Consider the following 23,839-nt stretch of genomic DNA (forward strand, 5'->3'; position numbering starts at 1 on the left):
CCTGGTCAGACATGTGAATAGATCCTTGAATTGCTATAATTTTCCTCATTTATGCATTGAGGAAATTAGGGAGAGAATACTTGGAAAACATAGAACTGGGGTAAAAAGCAGGATTATGGGAGTGATAAACAACCTGCTGGAGCAACTCTACAAGTTGAACAGCATGTGTGGAAGAAGAGGCATTGTCAAAATTTGATGTCAAAGTCTTGCAACAGAACTGAGGGTGCAGAGGAGATAGCCAGTGTAGTGATAAGAAGGGAGATTGACTGAGGAGGGGTGTAAGGTGACAGGCAGGTTGTGCCAGGTAGGAGAGAGGAGTAGGGCTGGAGTTAGGAGACATTTACAAATGAATATTAGAGAGGACTATGGGATTAATTGGAATTGTTTTCCAAAGTGCTGGCACAGGCTAAGTTGGCCTAATGGCTTCTTCAGTATGGTACAATTATATAATTCTGTAATATTGGATATCTATAAAGGAAGAGATGAAAAACTGAGGAGAATGAGTTTGTGGATTGTTTATAATATTTATTCATTTAAATTGAAGAGCTGTACATTTAAACTGTGAGTACCATATTGTTGTGGGTCCAGAGTCATACATATGCCAGACCAGGTAAAAATGATCTAGCCTGGTGTAGATCAGCAATGATCATATTGAATGGTGGGCAGACGTGAGGGGCCAGGTGGCCACCTTCTGCTGCCATTTTCTTATGCTGTGTTCTTGAAGTATATCACTGGTCTTGATGAGTTTTTAAGACAATCTCATCATTTCATGATTACCATTACTCATAACAGATATTTTAAAGAAATTCTGTATTTCTCTGCTTAAGTTTGTCAAGGTGGGATTAGAAATTGTCAGTAGTTTAATAGCCCAAGATGTGATTCAAGTAACTTAACCGCTATGTAATACACAAAAGAAACTTGAAATACAAGCAGAAGATGCTGCCTACTGAAAGAAAGGAGTGGCTGAGTGCTTTTCTAAGGATTGAAGTGTCCAGCAGCAGACTTTACTTTTTAATTAAATAGAATTAAATAACACAGAAGAAGACCAATCGGCTCATCAAATCTACACAGGTGCAGGAGGCTCAGGTTCCACACCATCAGGTTCAGCACAGTTCTTTCCCCTCAACATTGTTGACTATTATACCAGAGAGGATAACTTCACTGATCCCAACACTGAACCCATTCCACAACCTATGGCTCACTTTCAAGGACTCTACAACTCATGTTCTCTTTATTAATTGATTATTTATTTATTATTATTGTTTTGTTTTCTTTCTCTTTTTGTGTTTGCACAGTGGTTGTTTGTCCATCTTAATCATGTGCAGATTTTTCAGAGATCCTATTGTGCTTCTTTGTAGTTACTGTGAATGCCCACAAGAAAATGGAGGCATATATGTACTTTGATAATACATTTACTTTGAACTTTTATCCATTTGAATAACTACTCAGTAGTTTCATTATATGACAAGATGGGACAAATGCATGGCCTCAGCAATTTTATGGCTGTGGCTGTCTTAGTGTCATTCACAAGATAGTTTCGTGATGCCAGGGGGTCTACCAGCATTCAGGTTTTTTAAAGAGCCAAGATATAGGACTGGAAAGCAGTGAAGTACTTTTCCAATGAAAACTTCTCAAACTCTGTCTTCATTGCTGCTCACAGCTGACAGGGCAGTACAGTGGTGCAGCTGGTGAAACTGCCGCCTCGCAGCACCACAGACACTGACTCAATCCAGTGCTGCCTGTATAGCATTTGCACATTCTCCTTGTAACCTCCAGGAATCTAGACTTGTCTCACATCCCAGAGGATAGGTTTATTAGGAATCAGAATCAGAATCAGGTTTAATATCACTAGCATATGCTGTGAAATGTGTCATCTTTGTGGCAGCAGTACAATGAAATACAAAATAATAGAGATAAAAGTAAGTGTGTGTATATATATATAATAGTTGTTAAATAAATTGTGCAAAAATAAAAAAAAGTAGTGAGGTAGTGTTCTTGGTTCAATATCGGTTCAGAAATAGGATGGCGGAGGAGAAGAAGCTGTTCCTGAATCGTTGAGTATGTGCCTTCAAGTCACTGTACTTCCTTCCTGATGGTAGTAATGAGAACGTGGCATGCCCTGGGTGGTGGGGGTCCTTCATGCCGGATGCCATCTTTTTGAGTCATCACTTTTTGAAGACATCCTGGATACTACTGCAGCTGTAAAAAGCCCCTAGTGGTGAGTGGTAAAATCTGGGGGACTTAATATGAATATGGGGAGAATAAAAATTTAGATTAATGTAGGAATAGTGCATGTACGTGGCCAATGGTTGATGCAGATATGTTGGGTCAAATGGCCTGTTTCCAACCTCTATTTCTGTACAACCATGAGGTTGGACAGCAGGCAAAATTCACAGAATGTAAGTGGCCTGGCAGACAGGACACTGTCAAACGGAGGGCTGGATGGAAAACTATCTTATTGCTTCCTTTCTTGATTTTCACAGCTTCCCCCTACTACTTCCTTCCCCTTACCTCCCATCAACTCTGGTGGCTGTCAGTTCCCATTACCCCTTTGCAAATGCCAGAGGAGAAGATGGCGACGCAACGCAGCTTGCAGCGGCCACTCTGGTGAATGATATCTGTTATCTGTCAAGTAGGATGCTGTGCACAATCCTGATTTGATGGAGACAGACGTGAGAGCACGGAAGAACATCTGGTGAAACTTCTGAAATGCCTGCTTCGCTGCCACTGCTACTGTGTGATCCAGAATCTCTGGAGGGGAAGGCCCCGAGTCCTTGGCTTTGCTTGTTGCTCGGTGGCCGGGGCGGGGTCGAAGCACTCGGCAGAGATGGTGCTCGGTGCTCGGTGTCAGAGGGCTGGTCAGAGGCTCGAAGTTTCCGGATGGACTCAGAGTCGGCTGCGGTCGGGTGCTTCCAATGCATCGACAAGTTTGCGGCGCTTGGAATTCATGGCAGGGAGAGTTTCTCCCTTCTACCGTCTGCATGAGATGATGAGGCTATCGGGACTTGAGACTTTTTTTTGCCGTGCTCATGGTCTGCTCTTTATCAAATTACAGTATTGCTTTTCACTGTTGTAACTATATGTTATAATTATGTGGTTTTGTCAGTTTTAGTCTTGTTTTGTCCTGTGTTTCTGTGATATCTTTCTGGAGGAACATTGTATCATTTTTAATGCGTGCATTTCTAAATGACAGTAAATGAGGACTGAGAGTCCTCATAATCTAAAAAAATGCTAGTCTGTTAGAGACGTAGGAACAGGAATCATTTCTGGCTATCTAGATGCATCACAGCTCGGCATGGCAACTGCTCTGCACAAAACTACAAGAAATTACATATTTATGGACACAGCCCCAGTCCATCATTTAGATATACATACAGACAATAGAGGGCATCATTTATCCTCCATTGTCAACACTTTCCACTGCTTCGGGAAAGCAGCCAACATAATCAAGGACCCTTCCAACTCCCTGTCGTTCTCTCTTTTCTCCTCTCCCATCAGGCAAGAGGTGTCAAATAATGAGAATAGTTCCCACCAGGCTTGAGAATAGTGTCTATCCCACTGTTACCAGAATCCTGAATGGATCGTTCCTACACTAGGAATTTCCCCATCTACCTCATGAAGACCTTTTCACTTTATTTGTCTACCTGCACTGCACTTTTCTGTAACTGTTAATACTGTATTCTTCATTATGTTTTTAATTGTACTACCTTGGTGTATTTATGTATGACTGGATATCATGCAAATCAAAGCTTTTTGATGTAATTTGGTACATTGAAAAATAATAAGCTCATGCAACTAAAGTTGGTGCAGTTGAAAGATTGCTGGCTCAGGGTAGAAAGTGACCTGATAATGGGGTTAAAGGAGTGAGCTTCCTAATTGAATGCAACCTCTTCAATTCAGCCAACACACACACAAATGCTGAAGGAAGCAGGCCAGACAACATCTCAGGAAAAGAGTAAACAGGCTGCATTTCAGACTGAGACCCTTCATTAGGACAGTCCTGGCGATGAGTTTTGACCCAAAACATCCAGTTTTAACTCTTTTCTATCGATGCTGCCGAGCTTGCTGAGTTCCTTCTGTATTTTGTGTATGTTACTTAGATTTCCAGTATCTGCAGAGCTTTTTTTATATTTGAACCTCTTCATTTCACTCACTTGGGCTTTGGGCATATTTTTGTCCATTTTTGTGTCCTTTTCTCTGTAAGTATCTTATTTTGATCCCGTCATCTAAATGTCAATCTAAAAATGTTAACATAACTTGTTTCCCTGTTAATACTGTTTGATCCACTGAATATTTCCAGGATTATCGTTTTACTGAATTAGTTTTAAAGACACCAGTCCTCGCTCTTTTAACAAACATTCCCCTGTACAGGTATTTTCATTTTTTGGAGAGGATGGTAGGGGAAGCCAAGGCTGACGTGCAATGGCTAATAGTAACTAAGAAAGACTTCAGAGAATGCATCAATACTATGCGGAGGCGGGATCTTCCCCTGAGCATTCTTTAATGGGCGTGGTGATCCGTATTGCGACGCAAACAAGGAGGCGGAGGTGTGGACAGATCTGAAGTCAGCGATTGGTTGTTAAAGTTCCAGGGAAGTTTTGTAGTTGGGGGAACAAGTTTAGGAGAAGTCATTGACTGCGGGGAAACGAAGGGTTCTGCTCTGGTTAGAAGAGAGGTTCGCACGTGATGGTGGACAGCGTATACCGGACCCGGTCGCTCGGGGTGGCGGCGGTTGGTTTGCCAGACCAGTACGCTGACGGCAAAGCAGCCAAGGTTTGGCAGCTGTATATTGGAGACACCCAGAGTAGGACTGACGAGTACAGGAACGCGGTTGTGCAGCTTCTGCGCCAACACAAATGTCAGCGAATCCTGGACGTGGCATGCGGCACCGGGTAGGGATATTGCATCAAATCAAAATTACAAACGAACGCAAATTGTATTTACCTTTGGTGCTTTAAAAGTCGTGGTTTTCCTATGCAGGGTTGTATTATGTGCTTTGTTGCTCCTTTGAAGAGCTGGGTCTCTGTTTTGCCAACAGCACCGTACAGTTTCTTATTACACGTAAACTGAAGCAAATCGCCTATTGATTATGTTGAAACTTATTTCACCGCGCTCGCTCGGGGAATTTTCACACACTGCAGCGTGAGTTCTAAAATAAGATTGTTCCCTGTGGCCTTGGACACCCCTGTTGTGCTTTTTAACAAATTAAATGTGGATTACTTTAAGCGCGCAAAAGAAAGGTCGCGTGGTGTTCACCATATGGAGTGTATTGCCGTGACCAGCCTATGACTCCATAGTTGTTAGTTAAGAACAGGTTCTTGTATTTAAAAATAAGTTAAAAGCAGTCGGGCAAGGCACTTCTCTAGAGTACCAACTCCTGGTTGTTAAAAACTGGGGGTCGGGGGTGCCATCTAGTTGGTTGAGACGGTGCATATGATTACTTGGCGAATTTGCCAGCAAGTGTTTCATGATGCAATCACCGCGCGCTACACACAGCTGTTCGGTAGGTAATTTGTGGTTAGCCGCCTGCGGTTAGAGGTAATACCCATAAAGTTTCATAGACATTTGGGAAGGAAAATAGTGAAGGGATAAGGAAGCAATGCGATTGTAGCAGGACTTATACGAATTGGGAGAATGGGAAACAACGTGGCAAATAAAATAGTGTTGGGAAATGTATGATAATGCATTTTTGGTAAAAGGAACAATAGTGCTGACTATTATCTAAAGAAATTTCAAACGTCAGCGGGGAGAAGTTCCTGTGCAAGACTCCCAGAAGGTTAATTCACAGGTTGAGTCTGTGGTAAAGAAGACATATGCAATGTCGGCATTTATTTCAAGGGGAATAGAATATAAAAAGAGGATAATACCGAAGATTTATAAGACACTAGTCAGGCTGTACTTGGAGTATTGTCAACAGTTTTGGGCCCTTTATCTCAGGAAGGATGTGTTATTGGACAGAGTCCAGAGGAGGTTCATAAGGATGGTTCCAGGAATGAAAGGGTTGACATAGGGGGAGCGTTTGGCAGCTTTGGCCCTGTACTCACTGGAATTTATAAGAATACGTGGGGACCTCATTGGAGACCTACCAAATGTTGAAAGGACTAGATAAGCTGGATGTGGAGAGTAGGTTTCCTCTAGTGGGGTATCCAGAACGAGAGGGCACAGTCTCCAAACTGAGGAAAGACCTGAAGGTTGAGTGGATCATCTTCCATTATTCTGAAGACTATTCTGTTGACTTTCATGGGACATTTCCCCCTAGCCCCAGGAATGACTAGTTGCAAAAATGCAGAACCTAAATACTGCAGGTGCTTGAAATCTGAAATACTGAGCAATTTGGTAGGTCCTGATACAGATTTATAAACCATTATTTTGGGCAGATTTGGAATATTGTACACCGTCCTGGCCTCCACATAATAGGAGGGATGTAGTTGTGCTGGAGATGGTGCAGGTGAGGAATTTGCCTGCAATTTTTAAGAAGTTCCATTTATGAGGAGAAAGTGTTTGCTTTTGTTTTCCTTGGACTAGAACATGAGAGTTAGGTGGAAGAATATGATAGTAGTGTAAAAGTATGGGAAGCATATAAAAAGTAGATGGGAAGAAACCTTTCCCTACAGTAGAAGTGCCCAAGACCAGAGGGTGTAAGTTGAAGGTGAGGACTAAGAGTTTTGGAGGGGATCTGAGTAAGATTTAGTTCCAGCCAGAAAAGTTGGTAGAGGCAGAGACTGAAATATTGGCTCAGTTTTTGTTTCTTCTCTGCAGCTACTGTCTGATTTGCAGAATATTCCAAAATGTAGTAATTCAGGTACAAAGTCAGTCAAAATGAAAAGTTGTTGTTTTATTCTCTGTTCATCCCATAATGCCATCAAACTCAGATCCTACCATTCACGTACAGGCTACTGGCCAATCAACATCTAGCCCACACACCTTTGGGACATGGGTGGAAAGCAGTGCACCTGGAGGAACCCACGTGATCAAGCAGAACATGCCAACTCGCACACAAAGCACCTGGGGTTAGGATGGAACCTGGGCTACCGGAGCAGTGAAGCAGCAGCTCCACCAGCTGTCCCATCTCTTGAACTCTGTGTCGACATTAAATGTTGCTTTCGAAATTTGGTTTGCACACTTAGCACATATGACTGAAAATGCTATAAGGTGTATTTCAATTGGTCTATGCTGATCAAAATTCCTATCTAAGCTGGCTTCTTTTGCCTGCATTTGGACTATCCCTTAATGGTATTGATCCATGGCATAAAAAAGGTTGGGAACCCCTGATCTAAACCTTTACTATCCATGTACCAAATTCTATCTGTTTTCTTGTTCTTTGCCTCTTTGTTTCTCTCCCTAATCTCAGCCTTCACTTTCAGATTTCTGCATCTGAATTCTTTTACCGTAAATCATTTCTGTGTTGAGTTCCTGCTGTTTTTCTTGAACTATTCCAAGGTTTAGGTACATAGAAACACAGAAAACCTACAGCACAATACAGGCCCTTCAGCCCACAATGCCTTACCAAACATGTACTTTAGAAGTTACCTAGGGTTACCCATAGCGCTGTCTTTTTCTAAGCTCCATGCACCTATCCAGGAGTCTCTTAAAACACCCTATCGTATCTGCCTCCACCACCGTCACCAGCAGCCCATTCCACGCACTCATCACTCTGCATTTTTAAAAAAAAAAACAGCAGCAGCAGCAACAACAACAACAACTTACCCCTGACATCTCTGTACCTACTTCCAAGCACCTTAAAACTGTGCCCCCTTGTGTCAACCATTTCAGCCCTGGGAAAAGCCTTTGACTATCCATGACGGTCAATGCCTCTCATCATCTTGTACATCTCTATCAGGTCACCTCTCATCCTCTGCCGCTCCAAGGAGAAAAGGCCGAGTTCACTCAACCTTTTCTCATAAGGCATGCTCCCCAATCCAGGCAACATCCTTGTAACTCTCTTCTGCATCCTTTCTATAGTTTCCAAATCTTTCCTATAATGAGGTGACCAGAACTGAGCACAGTACTCTTAAGTGGGGTCTGACCAAGGTCCTATATAGCTGCAACGTTACCTCTCTGCTGTTAAACTCAATCCCATGGTTGACGAAGGCCAGTGGGCTGTATGCCTTCTTAACAAATATCGTGTCTCTTGGGTTCCAGATGCCTATTTCTTCTACTGTACTGAGTTGGATCATATTTTCAGTAGGTATTGGGGCTATATTTATGGAACTGATGGGGGAAATCTGACTGCAGACAATGATGTCATATCGTTTCACGCAACACAGAGCTGCCCATTTGGTCTACGCTGCCTGTAATTAATTTTTTGAAAGCAGCTTAAAATGTGTCATGTACCTTACAGAGCCAAAGATTTGTACAGCTTAGAAATAAGGCCCTTTGGCACACCACCACATCTGTGCCAACCCTCATGCCCACTACACTAATTTCAGTTGACTTCATTATTTCCTTATCCCTCCATTGAATCTTCCATTCAAGATGTGCCTTCAAAAAATTGTTACTGTTTCTGCCTCCACCTCCTCATCTGGCAGCTCATTCCAGATACCAACTATCCTTTGAGTGGAATATTTACTACTCATACTCCCTTCAAACTGTCCTCTAGTTTTCAACACCCCAGCATAGAAAGCAGACTGTAGCTATTGACAGCATCTATGCCTGTTCTATCTTTATATACCTCTATCGTGTCACCTATCAGCCTCATTTTCTCCTATAAAACAAAAACCTAGTTTAACCAAACTCTTGATAATTCAAGTCTGTCCTTTATCTGCCTGCACAGTTTATATATCTACTTCCCTTTTGAACGTTTCTGCAAAATCTTAGTCATATAGCACAGAACCATGCCATGTTGATGCTCACTATCGAGTACACATCTACACTAATCCCATTTACTGTACTTCTATAACTCCATATGCTTTTGTTTCAAGTGCTTCTCTAGACAAATGATATGAATGCCTTGACTATCCTAATGGGCAATGTGTTCCAGATGGCAGTCATCCCTTGAAAAAGAATACCCATCAAATCCCCTCTAACCCCTGTGCCCCATAACAGTTGCAGATGCTGGAAATCTGAAGCAAAAACAGAAAATACTGAAAAAAAAATCTCAAAGGTCAGGCTACACCTGTGGGAAGAAATAGAATCAACAATTTGGGTCGGGTGATCCTTCAAATGGTTCTCTTTCTGCACCTGTTGCCTGACATCCTGAGTTTTTTTCCTGGCATTTCCTGATTTTTTTTGTATGCCCTTGGTAACATGCTTCTATCATTTTTTTTTTTAGACAGTGAATTTGAGATCATAATTATTTAAGGGCTCAAACCTCCGATCATTTCAGATTACTCTTAACAGCTACTATTGGGCACGAGCTAAGCAAATATGTTTTAGGGCCTCCTGAGTGAGACTGTAGACCAGGGGTTTGCAACCTAGTTTATGCTATGGACCTCTACGATAAACCAAGGGGTCCCTGGACCCCAGGTTGAGAACCCCTGCTATAGACCATTGCAAATGATTTCTACTGTGGGTCATGACTTGTCAGGAGATGTCTGAAGTCATCAGAAGCTTGATGTTTGATAGTGACATTGGCCAAGACTGGAGAGCACTACTCTGAGCCTCAGTAAAGGCTGAATGTGATTGGTCACTGCTGGAGGCATGGCTAGCACTATGCTTCCAAGCAGTGATTACAGATGTTTTCCTTGATCACAGCTTGTAAACAAACACAAGGAGATGCAATTACCAACCTTTGAGTGTTTATCTGGAATAATTTCAGGGAAAAAAAATCAGTGCCATTCTGAGAAAGGTCAGCTGATTAGAATGGTTCTTTTCAAGCTATTTTCCTCCTAGTGCATTTAAGAGATTGTGAGATTTGAAGTGATTAAATAATTAACTTTTTTATAGACTGTGGTATGTTAACATTGCAAAGGCTGTTTGCTATTTTGCAAAATGTATTTTGCAGAGCATTGGTCAAGCACAAACATCTTGGAACTGGAGTCTTTCAGCTCCAGGAATGTTCTCTGGGGAGCTTTTCAAATTCAAATAGGCACAGCCTTCAGTGCTGCCCTCTCACCATACCACCATTACATTCCCCAGCATGCAACACCCAGAAAATCATAGTTATGCAGCACGGACACAGGCCCTTTGGGCTGATCTCCTATGCCAACCAAGATGTCTTATCTGAGCTGATCCCATTTGGCCCATATCCTTCTAACCCTTTCCTATCATGTACCTGTCCAAATGAAAGTGTAACTGTACCTTCCACTGCAGTTTCCTCTGGTAGCTCATTTGATAAACCCACCACCCTCTGAAAAGGTTGGATCTTTTTTGTTTACTACTTCTCTTCTCACCTTAAATCTATGTCCTCTAGTTTGAGAATTGTGTACCCAAGAGAAAGAATACAACCATTCACCTTATCTGCAGCCTTCAGATTTTGTAAACCTCTGTCAGGTCATTCTTCAGCTTCCTACCCACCAGGTAAATAAAGTTCCACCCTAAGCAGGCTGTCTGTATACCTCATTCCCAGTAACAGTCTTGTGGTCTCTGTCTCTGTCTCTGTCTCCTTTTCTCCCCCCCTGACCCCCTATCCTGTTTTGACATCCTTCCTATAGCCAAGTGACCAGAACAACACACAGCCCACCAAGTCGGGTTTCACTAATGGCTGTTACGCTTATAACATTAAGTCCTAATTGCCCTGACTGAAGAAGGCAAGCATGCCAAATGCTGCCTTCACCACCCGATCTATATCTTGTCTTGTACCCTTAGTTCCTTGTTATTCTACAGGTCTCTCCAGAGCCTGACCTTTTACACCTCAAAAAATGTCCGATTGAAATTCATTCTGGTGTTCTTTGACCCACTTCCCCAGCTCATCTTGATTATGCTGTGATCTTAGATAACTTTCTTCACCGTCCACTACACCATAAATTTCGGTGTCATCCATATACTCACTAACCACATTAACAACAATGTCATCCAACTCTGGTAAGCTGGCAACACACTTGGATGCAGTGGCCTCACCAGGGTTCAATAGGTACGTTTAATGTTAGAGAAATGTATACGATATACATCCTGAAATTCCTTTTCTTCACAAACATCCACAAAAACAGAGGAGTGCCCCAAAGAATGAATGATAGTTAAGACGTTAGAACCCAAAGCCCTCTCCTAGCTCCCCCCTCCGACACACAAGCAGCAGCAAAGCAATGATCTCCCCCGCACCACCCCCACCAGCAAAAAGCATCAGCACCCTGCACCAAGCACTCAAGCATGCAGCAAAGCATCAATAAAGACAGACTTTCAGTACCCCAACGCCTATTTGTTCACCAGGTTACTTGACATACCACAGGCTCGCTCTTTTCCTAATAAGGGAAAAAGAGGTGTCCCTGTTTCACAGTGAGAGGGGAGATGTAACAAAGAACTTGCTGATTTACGATGTTAAAAGTCTATTGCATCGCTTTTTCATGCTCTACACCCAGAGAGTCGGCACCAAAAACGCTCAGGTTTCTGGACACACAGCCCATGGCAACTAACCCAGTGCCTCCAATGTTCCATGTCCTCCTGCGACACCTCAGTCAGGGACACTGGCCTAGAATCACCCCGTCTCCAGAATCACGGAAATCCAGCACTCTGAAGTTGCGCTCGTCTTCCAGGCTGTGTCCTTGGGATTAAGGTGCTTTTGTCTTTTTTTACGATTGCAAGATAATAATGGACTTTAAGAATTCCAAGTGCAGCAGGTCTATCCTATCAGCGAGTTGCTCTTTAAGAGGTGGAGTTGGATGTGGTGCGGACAGTGTTGATGCTTGCTATAGAAAAGTGTCAGAGTCGGTGCATGACAGCAGTGTACAGTCTAACAGTGACTGATTGTCTTTGATGTCAATTTACAGGACATCTTTCCTGCTATCTTGTATGTGCTGTATATGCCTGGTATTACGAATGACTGGAATGACTGTTGGTAATGGGTTCTGCACCTTCAACCCAGAGGAACACTGTTTTTCAGTTGGCCATATTCACATATGGGTGCATGATAACTAGATTATTAATCTCAATGGCAAACAACAGTGAACCCAGCACTGATCTCTGCAGCACACCACTGGTCACAGACCTCCAGTCTGAAAAATGACCCTCTACTATGTTTCTCTGACTCCTTCAACTGGACCAATTTTGTATCCAGTTGACTAGCTTATTGTGGATCCATATGATCTAACATTTCAGGCTATCCTACCATGGACGACCTTGTCAAAGGCCTTATTGTCCTTGTAGACAATGTTTACCACTCATAATTTTTAATCTTTTCATTATCTTAATTACCTATCAAAAAACCTCCATCAAAAGTGTCGGACATGATGTTCCACACTCAAACCTGTTCTATATCTTATCAGTCTAATCGGATGAGTATAGACGGTTACTTGGTGATCAATGTGGACATGGTGGGATAAAGGTCTTGGTACTGTAGTATATGGCTCAATTTTTCCAGCACCAAGAACAACAACCCCAGCATCTCCAGATTAATCTTGGTGCCGAAGTTCCTCATTCCTGGAAACATTCGAGTGAATCTTTTCTAAACTGCTTCTTGGGACAGAATGATGTTAGCTTGTAGAGGGATTGTTTTGAGAAAGTTAAGGGAGTTAAAGTCTATAGCCTTGAGAGTAGATAATGATGAATACATGTTTGTCTAGAGAAGGTGATGTCATTGTACAGCTGCAGGTATCAAATGGTGTCTTATTATGGGAAAGTACTAGCTATTTTCATGCTTTGAAGAGATCTTCAAGCGTATAAAAAGGGGTACTGTCTATTTGCAAAAAAAGAGCTTCCTCTTAAACTCGGCCAGTGCCAGAGCTAAGAGTTAGAGAAGATTAGGTACAAGTGCATTGAGAGGGTGAGAAGAGAGAAGGAGAGAGAGGAAGCTGCATGGAAGGTTTTGGATCTATGGTTCCCTTTGGCATTCTGCAGATCGGCTTATTCAGTGAATGATATGTACACTTTGTCTTCTGTACTGCTCCTTCATTAACCATTTCTTTTCCTTGTATTGCTTGCTGCACGTCCAACTCCACCTCTTAAACTCTAATAAAGTGATTTTTGTTGTTTAATGCATACAATGACTCATTTGTGAATAATACACAAATACCCCTTGCTGAATCAAGAAAAAAACAATGAATTTTAAAATATCTTCATTGTAGCTGGTGTTACTGTCCATCCCCAATTACCCTTAATCGTGGTGGAGGTACATGGTTGGACCAGGAGTTCCAGGATTTAGAGCCAGTGAGGTTGAAGGAATTGCCATATTTTTGAGTGCCTGTGTGCCATAGGCTTCTATCTATTTCAGTGTTTTTTCAATAAACCATTAGATGTATTCTGTAAATGTTAGCATTGATTGTGCTTCAAAGGTTCTTTAATATTGTGAGAGCTGGAGAGAGAGTGCAGAGAAGAATCACCAGGATGTTCGCTCCATTAGAGATCTAGGTATGGTGGGGCCATTGGATAGACTTGGCTTTTGCCCCTAGTGCAAAAGAGGCTGAGGAGTGTCCTGATAATATACAAGCTTGTGAGGGGCATAGATAGGGTGAATTGTTAAAATCTTTCTCCCATGGTAGGAGCATCATAACCAAGAGGACACATGTTTGAGGGGAGGGAGTTTTACAGAGGATTAAAGAGCAAGGTTTTTCATATGCAGTGGTTGATATCTAGAGCATGTGGCCAGAGATGGTAGCAGAATAAGATGTAATTACTATAATTTAAGAGGCACTAAGACATTCACTTAAATAGGCAAAGCAAATAGAATTGGTCTTGCTAGATGAGGTCAACATAAACATGATGGGCTGAAGGGTCTATATGATTCTACGATGATGATTTCAATATCTTGAGGTCATACAGGCACCATATAAATGCAAGTATTTTATGTGTTTGCTATGATGCACTTGTTTGAGGTACAATCAGGGGTAAGTTCATATGCCAGAGAATTTGAGTTACTTTGCTTAGATTGGGAGAATAATCACAGCCCAAAACAGAATGAGGTTCTTTTTTGGCGCTGAGTTTTAGAGCCCTGTAATTTGTCCAGCTCTGTTACTCTAAGTCAGGTGTGGCCAACCTTTTACATTCCATGTGTCAGTTTTTTCACTCACGAGTTCAGATGTGCCATACAACTCTTGTACCCCCATTCAATTCATGTAAAAATATGTTAATATAGAATTCATGCATGAAAAAATCACATCTGAACTCATGCCTGAAAAATTTGATGCATGGAATGTAAAAGGTTGGCCACGCCTGATCTTAAGTGAATTCATGTAAATGGCTGTGGGGAAGTACTGGAACTCAATCACGCCATACCCTCTGAGCTGTGCGTAAACATATTTGTCAGTTATTTCGAAAATGACATGGGTGGAGGAGGTGGGATGAAATTGAAAGTTAGTTCCAAAGAAACTATAAAAAGGCTTGGGTCATGAGCCTAGCTGTTGGTGTCAGATGTCATTACATACCACAGTGGATTTCATTAGGCTTAAGTGCATATGGGATAAATTCTTAGTCTTGCATGTATAAGGAGGCTTCTCATGCTGTTAACCACTGTGTCATTTTCCTGGTATTAAACAGCATGACCGTCAACCACACATTTATACTAATTGTGTTAATCACATCACAATTAACCAACAAACTCGCTTGTCTTTGGGATTTGGGAGGAAACTACAGCACTTGATGAAACCCCAAGTGGCCACTGGGAGAATGTGCAGACTCCACAAGGGCAGCAACCTGAGGTCAGATTTAACCTGTGTTTCTGGAACTGTGATGTACCATGGTTGTTTTACTTGCGCATGAGAAATGGACCTCTCAAAGTCACTGTCTATTATGTGGCTGCTCACAGCTTCTTTCCCATGCTTGGAAGTGTCAGCTCTTACTGGCTGGTATGACAGCAGAGCAGAGAAGGTTGACGTTTCTGGGAATAGTTCACAAAGCACAGGATAGATATGTCCCACAGAAGTAGTAGTTCTCAAATGGCAGGGTTGGGCATCATGGCTGACAAGGGAGGTTGAGACTGCATAAAAGCCAATGAAAGGGCATACAAGATAGCAAAAGTGAGAAAACCCAACAAAAGGCAACTAAAAAAGCTGTAAGAAGGAAAAGAAATCCGAGGGCAAACTAGCCAATAATATAAAGTGGGATACTAAAAGTTTTTTCAGTTATGTAACGAGTGAAAGGGAGGTAAAGGTTGATATTGGACCACAGGAGAGAGTCCAGAGGAGGTTAACAAGGATGATTCCGAGAAAGAAGGGGTTAACATATGAGGAGTGTTTGGTGGCTTTGGGCCTGTATTCACTGGAATTTAGAAGAATGCAGGGGGATCTCATTGAAATGTTGGAAGGACTCAATATGGTGGATGCGGAGAGAGTGCTTCCAGTGGTGGAGGTATCAGAACTAGGAAGGCACAGCCTCAAAACCTTTTAGAATAGAAGTGAGGAGGTATTTTAGAGAGTGGTGAATCTGTTGAATGCTCTGCCACAGATCACGATGGAGGTCAAGTCTGTGGATATATTTAAGGTGGAAGTTGATAGTTTCCTAATCAGTCAGGGCATTAAAGGATATGGCAAGAAGACAGGTGTTATGAGATTGAGTGGAATCCAGGATCTGCCATGATGGAATGGCAGAGCATGCTCGATGGGCTGAGTGGCCTAATTTTGCTCCTATATCTTGTGGTCTTGTCTTTAACAGAATCTATTGGTGTCTGCAAACTGATAAACATGAAGCACAGAAAGTCAAACAAGTTGTGTGGAGTTTACACATAGAATCTTCACTGACTAGTTCTGCAACTTCCTATAGCAGCCTTGGGTCTCAGAGAGCAGCTGGTCACAGCTCCAATGTAATGGCCTTAAATTAGCAATCTTTGTTTGGAGTCAATATTATTGCACTGCACTCCAAATAAGAGGGCTTGGAGTGGACATCATGACAGATAATCTCAGTTGGGTAACCACCATCAAAAGACAAATTCAGTCCAGTTTTCATAATATTAATTCAGAGAGAGTTTGGCCTAATCAGATTGTACCAATTATATTATTGCTATTCGCCTATAGGCCTTGACCCTAGAGCAGGGATTTCCAATGGGGGTGGTTATGTGTCCCAAGGGGGCGTTGGGGGAGATAGTAGTCGTTGTTAGGGGGGAGGTGGTAAGCAGCACCCTAACGTGAGGCACAAGACCTGACTATTGGTAGAACAAATAAAAAAGGATGAGGCACTGGAACCCAGGAAGAACCACAGCTCTGCAGGTGGTGAGCACTCGTTGTCACAACGCGTCTGAAACTCGGCAATCTCATCTGACTTTACCAACCAAACAGACATTATTGGGGATGCGTAAATTAGCAACCAGAGTGCCAAACAGTTCCCCTTGACTCACGGCACGGAAAGAGTTCATGCAATTTAACAGTTGGTAAGTCAAGTACACCCTCTCAACTTTCTGTACAGATCTACGGAAAACAGGCCGTGCAATGATACAGTGCTGGCTGGAACCAAAAAAGTGAAATAGAGCAAATCAGTGAACCTGCTGACCCCAAGGTTTCCTCTTGAGGTGTTCAAAGCAGCCTTGGCTTCATATGTGCAGTCAAGAACCATCTTTAGGGATTATGAGACCAAACATATTTGGTCAATTACGCTAATTGGAATGGTATAAAGGTAGCTTGCCACACACCAGCTCTATCCCGACTAACATTCAGATTCCAACCTGAACCCTTGTCGATGTAATTTTCACTGTTGTGATCATCTTCGCCTGGCTGTTCCTTTGGCGTGCTGTTATCATCGTTCCACTGGTGTCAACTCGCTACTGTTGTCAACATCCGATAGGCATTCCCAGTTTGTGTTAATTTTTATTTTAATTAAGCCCCATTAATGAGGGATAAATGAGATCTGAGTCTGAAGGCAGTGACGCCTTGAATTCTAATCCTGCTGAGAAATAGAAACTACAGAAAGTGCATCAATACAATGTTACATACTTGGAGTATGGTTTTATTCTGTACCTATCAGATCAGTGTCAACACTTATTTATAATACTGACTAATTAAGCCATGAAACCATCAAGATTGCAGGAACAGTTCCATATAAGGCACCCTGAAAAGGCTACTGATTGTATTACTCAGAAGATGAAAGAAGCATTTGGAAGGCATTTGATAGTCACAACAAATGACAATAAGTACGAACCTGAACGTCAGAAAATATCACAAACTGCACTGACAATTACGGGATGAAACAGTGAGAGTTAAACAGCACGAGAGAGCCGAAGGACTTGTGAGTAAAAGTGAAAGACACCTGAATTTAAAGTCAAAATATCATGAAAATGGCTTCAGTCAGAAAAGTTGATGAAATTGATAGCGCTAATGAAAGCTGAGCGTTGTATATCGAGATGGTTGAACTGTATTGTAATGCAAACGATGTGGAGGAGCAAAAGAAGTTACCCACACTTAGCTTAATGGGTGCGAAGGCATACGGTCCCTTACGCAACCTAGTAACCCCTGAAAAGCCAGCAAACAAGATGTTTGATGAAATTGTTACAATTTTACAAAATCACTTGGGCCTTAAACCGCTAGCAATAACTGAGATCTCGATTTTACAAAAGGAACCAGTCAAAAGATGAAAGCATTTCTGAATATATTGCAGAACTGCACAAACTTTTCGAGTACTGTGCCTTCAGAGATGGACTTTCTGATGCATTAAGGGACAGGCCTGTACGTGGCATGTATAGTCAATGCACTCAAATGTGGCCACTGTCTAAAAGAGACCTAACATTAGAATGAGTATTGACCATTGCAATATCATTAGAGACTGCACCAAAGGATGCAATGCAGCGGAACTGCAGAAAAGGAGGTTAGAATGTGAAATGCACAAATTATCCCTGAATAAAGCGGAAGATATTAGCGATGTGCAAAAAGCCGAAGGTATTAGCGATGTGTCAAATCCTTCCACGATGCAAATGACTGTTGGTTCAAAGAAAAAGTCTGCAGGTAAGGTCACATAGAGAGAATGTGCAAGCCAGACAAAAAGCACAGCCCAGTGAAAAGTCTCAAACACAAAACTAAACAAGTGCTTAAAGTTAACAGAATGTAAAATATAAGATTGTAAAACAGAATCAGACAACAGTCTGACAAAGGTGAACTGTCAAATCGCCTTTTATTGTCATTTCGACCATAACTGCTGGTACAGTACACAGTAAATACAAGATGACGTTTTTCAGGACCATGGTGCTACATGAAACAATACAAAAACTACACTGAACTATGTAAAACAACACAAAAGCTACACTAGACTAGAGACCTACCCAGGACTGCATAAAGTGCACAATACAGTGCAGGCATTGCAATAAATAATAAATAAGGCAATAGGCACAGTAGAGGGCAGTAGGTTGGTGTCAGTCCAGGCTCTGGGTATTGAGGAATCTGAAGGCTTGGGGGAAGAAACTGTTACATTGTGTGGTCATGCCTGCAACTGCGAAGTATTATTGAAGCAGATCACCCAAAGACAAACTGAAAATTAACACATGGAGGCCAAACACAGCAGTTAGAATTTTATGTATTGACCTGTGGAGGGCAAGCACTTTTCGGATGTGAATGGTTGAGATAAATCCAACTAGACTGGCATTCATTCAAAGCTGTGTGTGGCTTCAACAGGCAACAGCGGCCCAAGTAATAGAATTAACCAGAGACTGGCACACTGCTTAATGCTAATTGATTGAGAAGGTGATTGGGAAACTCCAAGGCATGAAGGCCGGAATTGAACTGAATGAAGCAGCAGCACCAAGATTCCATGAAGCACTTGCATTCTGAAGTGGATGCTGTACTGGCTGAATGGCCACACCCATTATCCTGGTGATCAAGAAAGGGAAGGCTGGAGCTGTTTGCCTATGTGGGGATTTCAAGGTGAGAATCAAGCCAGTGCTGCATACTGAACAGTATCCCCTGCCACGAATAGAAGACGTGTTTGCACTTTTGGCAAGCAGAGAGAGCTTTTTGAGGATTGACTTGCCACAAGCCTATTTTCAAATGGAGATCGTGGTGTCAAACAGGAAGTTCCTCACAATCAACACTCACAAGGAACTGTTCCAGTATTATTGTCTTGTCTTTAGCATCGCATCAGTTCCAGCAATTTGGCAAAGAGCAACGGACCAAGTGTTCCAAGATATCCGAGGAACACAATGGTACCTCAGTGACATCATCGTGACTGGCAAAAATGATGAAGAGCACCTCCAGACCCTTGGTTAAGTGCTGACCAGGCTGAGTGAGTATGGTCTGTGTGCAAAGAGTGAAATGTGAGTTTTTCAAGAATGAAATCTCATATTGTGGACATGTAATTGACACACATGGCTTTCATAAGTCACAAGAGAAGATTATGTCACCCAAACTGGAAAATGTATTGCAACTCAGGTCATACTTGGGCTTGGTAAACTACCACCACCGGTTTCTCCCAAACATTGCGACAGCGCTGCACCCTTTGAACACACTGTTACAGACAGTAGCAAAGAGGGAATGGTGAGAAAGTTGTGAAAAAACATTCAAGGAAACAGACTAAAAGTATCCGATGAACTGCTCACCCATTATGACCCATCCCTGCCCATCAGACTGGTGTGTGATGCGTCCCCTTGTGGCATTGGAGTCATTTTGTCACACATTTTGAAGGATGGACCTGAACCTCTGATTGCATTTGCTTCAAGATCATTAATGTGTGCAGAACGTAACTAGGCACAGAAGCCCTTAGCCTAGTATGGGGAATGAAGAAGTTCCACCACTACCTCTGTGGATAAAAGTTTACACTGGAGACAGATCCCCAGCCCCTTGTGTCCATTTTCAGTCCTGGTGATGACTACTACCCGGCTACAATGCTGGGCACTATTCCCAGGAGCCCATTGTTATGACATAGAGTAAACAACACAGCAATGCTGTTGGCTTCCACTATTGGCAACTGAAGAAGAAAAGTCTTCATACTGTGACCCAGCAGAAGTGTTCCACACAGCTTTGGTGGACCAGTTGCCGGTAACAAATTCCGAAATATAAAGGGAAGCAAGGAATGCTAAGTCTATGAAATTGCCGTGCAAGGATGGCCAGCTCATGAAAGCCCTATGTTTCTAGAGCTCTCAGCAAGACGAAACCAACTGTCTGGATGTCAAAGAATGCTGACATGTGGATCTTTTGGTTTCTTCTAAACTGCACAGCTGAGTGTTAGAAAATCTGCATGAAGGACACCTGACTGCAGTCAAGATGAAGAGTCTTGGAGCTTTGTGTAGTGGTCAGGAATAGATATACAGGTTGAAGCCTTGGCCAAAAGCTGTTTGGGATGCCAGAAGGTTCAAGATGCACCCCCACAGGCACTGTAACACCCAGGGGAGTTGCCATCATCAAGTACATACTGACTTTGCTGGACCATTCATGGACTCCATGTTTCTGATTGCTGTGGATGCTCATTTGAAGTGGCCGGAGGTTATACCAATGAAGTCACTACCTCAGCAAAGACTGTCTCCGCTCTGAGGACTACCTTCACCAGAAATGGCTTATCAGAACAAATAGTGAGTGGCAACAGACCCCAATACACGTCAGAGAAATTCCAACTGTTCACGAAGAATAATAGCTGACATTCCAGTCAGCTCCTCACTGCCCAGTAATGAATGGGCTAGCTGCAAGGTTTATCCAAACCTTCAAGAAGTCCACTAAAGCAGTGGACATGGAGTACATTTCTCTACAACAGAAGGTGGACAATTTCCTTTTTGTGTATCAAACTCTGTTCATGTGATGACAAATCAAACACCTGCAGTGCTGTTCATGAGCAAGAATCTGAGGTCTCGCATAGACCTCCTGAAACCAGATCTACGGAGGGAAGTGTGGAATAAACAGTTCCGCCAGTTGCCAAGTGAATTAACAAGGAGCTTCGAGATTGGACAGGAAATCCTAGTGTGTGATTACTGAGAAGACAAGTGGATACCTGGTAGGATAGCTATAAGAACTGGACAAATGATATACAAAGTGGATTTTGGAGATCAGACATGGAGACGTGATGTGGACTAGTTTCTGGACGCAAAACCGAAAAACACACCTGAGTCAATTGCATTGAACAAGATGAACACATTATAGTCATCAGACTTGCCTCTCAGTGATGCTCGTGTCACAGCAACATTACATGAGAAATCAAGAACATTGTCTACCAAGCCTGATGCCACTCCACCAGAGGCACGATGAGAACGTATTCGATGCCAAGACACCTCCCAAACCTGATGCCTCTCCACAACTCCAGAGTTGTTATCCTGAAAGGAACAGTGCACCACCCAGAGACTGAAGCTTTAGAACTGTGGAGTTAGTTATGGACTGTATTGTGAAAGCATTTTTATTTGGAATATGGGTTTATGAAAGAGGAATTGAATGTTTTGTACATATACAATTTATTTTGCATTAATCTAAAGGGAAGAAAGTGTTATCTATGGATCTACTTATTTTAAAGCATGACCCCCCTCCCCTTAGCACTATATATAGATCCGATGTCTATGCATGCACATTGTTCTCTCACCCCCTACTCTGCAATGTGTATATTGTGCCTAAGAGGGGCAATGGCAAGTATGAAGGTGCTTTCGTGGGGCATTGGGCTAATAAAAAGCAGAAACAAAGCCATGCCACAGCATGGTGATCTGGGAACATAAATTGAATTTGGAAATAGTACAAAACCAATCTCTCACTAAAGTGCAAAAATTATTTGAGAGTCATACTGTCTATAGTACAGAAACGAGCTCTTGGGTGCAACAACTTTATCTTGACCATGAAATCCCTGTCTATACCAATCCTATTTACCAGCACTTGACCTATAGCCTTGGTGGATTAAATGCTGGTCCAGATGGATAGTCACCGAATACTGTTTGACTCCTGCTCCTTAGGGAAGGATGTTTGCTGGGATCTCGCCTGGGCTACATTAGATTCCAACCGTGATGACTCCAGACCATTCTTGAGCAGCGCATTGAGTAGTTCAACAGACAGACAATAAGTTGTCTTGTGCCGAAACAGATGGGGTTCTGCAGATGCTGGAAATCCAGAGTAAAGCGCACAAAATGCCGGAGGAACTCGCATCCATTGGCAGGAATAAGCAGTTGACATTTCAGGCTGAGACCCTTCATCAGGATATGCGTGTCATTTATCGGAGGATGAGCACAGAGGTTTGCTAGTGACTGGCCTATTCTAGGTGTGCCTGTGTGGGACTTTGTGCTTCTCTAGCACCCAATTTTTCATTTAACTAAATGGAAAAATATGAATTGATTAGGAGCAAGACATAAGGCACCTGCTCATGAAAGCTCCAAATTCCCTAAGTGTCATGATGTATTAACAATGTAGCCACTTCGTGTGGATATGGGAGTGCTGGGCTTATCCAAGGACTCGAGCTGGGTTGCTGACTCGATGTGCCTACTTTTCTTCACACTCTAGTGTGAACTTGCTAGTTTTGTTGGTAACTCAAAAGCACAAGAAAATTAGAGCAAGAGTAGGCTACCAGGCCTTTCAAGCTTGCCTGCCATTTATGGCTGTTCCATGCTTGCCAAAACTTCTCTTTTTTTTTTTTTTTTTTTTTTTTTAGTTCCTAACAACCATCAATTCCATGATTTTTCAAAATATCTATTTATCATTTTTTTTTAAATTTTATTTTTATTTGGATAAGGTATTCACAAGTAATACACAAACTTTTTTTTACATATATAACCTTTTCCATTTTTTATGTGAGTAAATCTATATTAATTTGTACATTCATAAGTGCACATTGATATAATATAGAAAATAATTAGGCCCTCAAATAGATGTTTATGTGCAATTGTGATTCCACTCTATTAAACTAAATAATAGTTATAAAAATAATAATAGTGGTTGAATACTAATTTCCATGTATCTCTTCTGGTCCGTTTCTTTCTGGTCCAAAATTTCCCCAGATCTTTTCTTTACTTGTGTTAATTTTACATTTTCCAAAAAAAAGAACAGTAAACATTTGAGCCAAGGGTGCTTATGTTAACACTATTACTATGTTAGTGAGATAAACAGTATAAACCATTAGTAGAATCATCTAAAGTCTGCTCGCTCTGGGGTTATAAATTCAATCCATTTATTCCAAATTTGATAAAAATTTTTCCTTTTGAATTCTGAGTAGGTCATCTTTTCCATTTTAAGTATTTCCAAAATGATTTCATGCCATCTTCTAATGTAGATGATGGATTTAACCACTTTCTGGTGATTGATTTCTTAATTGCCACTAAAAGGGCCTGCAGCAGCTTTATATGTTTCATCTGTTCCAAAAACAATACATGCCCTAAGTAGAGAGTCTCAAGGTACAGAGGTATCTGAGTCTTGAATACCTTAACTAATGGTCTGTGAATATCTTCCCAATATAAACTTAATTTAGGGCAATCCCAAAAAATATGGAAATGATTTGCCTCCTTGGAGCCACACCTTCTCCGACACTCCACGTTTGTGTCTTTATATTTTTCCTGGTATGGGGTCTTGAAGTATCTTATAATATTTTTCTAACAGTGTTCTCTCCAAATCAAAGAGTTAGTCAAATACCACTGGAAGCTGCATATCTTCCCCCAAGCCTCCTCTGAAAGTACCAACCCCGCTTCTTTCTCCCACTTCTCTTTAATATACGATGTGTTTTCATTTTTGGCATGAGATAGGGCATTATATAATTGAGAAATTGATTTACTTGGTATTGAACTGTAAGTTGAATTCAGAATCCTGAATAGTTCTACTGTTGATAAGTCTGTATATCTACAATTCTGGTTAACAAAGTGTCATACTTGAAGGTACCAAAAAAAAAGTCATTGTATTCTAGGCCATGTTTGTCCTGCAGGGATTGAAAACTTTGTAATACATTCTTATGTGTA

At 41.8% G+C, this 23,839-nt stretch overlaps 1 protein-coding gene across 6 annotated transcripts in view; it reads left to right on the plus strand.

The window, feature by feature from the left end:
- gnmt (glycine N-methyltransferase) overlaps positions 1–23,839 on the plus strand; it is a 128,351-nt gene that overhangs the window by 75,479 nt on the left and 29,033 nt on the right. Inside the window, exon 1 of one of the 6 annotated variants that reach the window (XM_072247608.1) lies at positions 4,360–4,892. The exons of 4 other annotated variants lie outside the window; for them this stretch is intronic. In XM_072247608.1, the coding sequence (XP_072103709.1) occupies positions 4,687–4,892 (206 nt within the window). In that variant the 5' untranslated portion in view covers positions 4,360–4,686. Of the gene's footprint in view, positions 1–4,359; positions 4,893–23,839 lie in introns of those variants that run through there. One more of the 6 variants, XM_072247578.1, reaches the window with a different exon arrangement.

This window comes from Mobula birostris, chromosome 2, assembly GCF_030028105.1.
Source record: "Mobula birostris isolate sMobBir1 chromosome 2, sMobBir1.hap1, whole genome shotgun sequence".
Taxonomy (NCBI): domain Eukaryota; kingdom Metazoa; phylum Chordata; class Chondrichthyes; order Myliobatiformes; family Myliobatidae; genus Mobula; species Mobula birostris.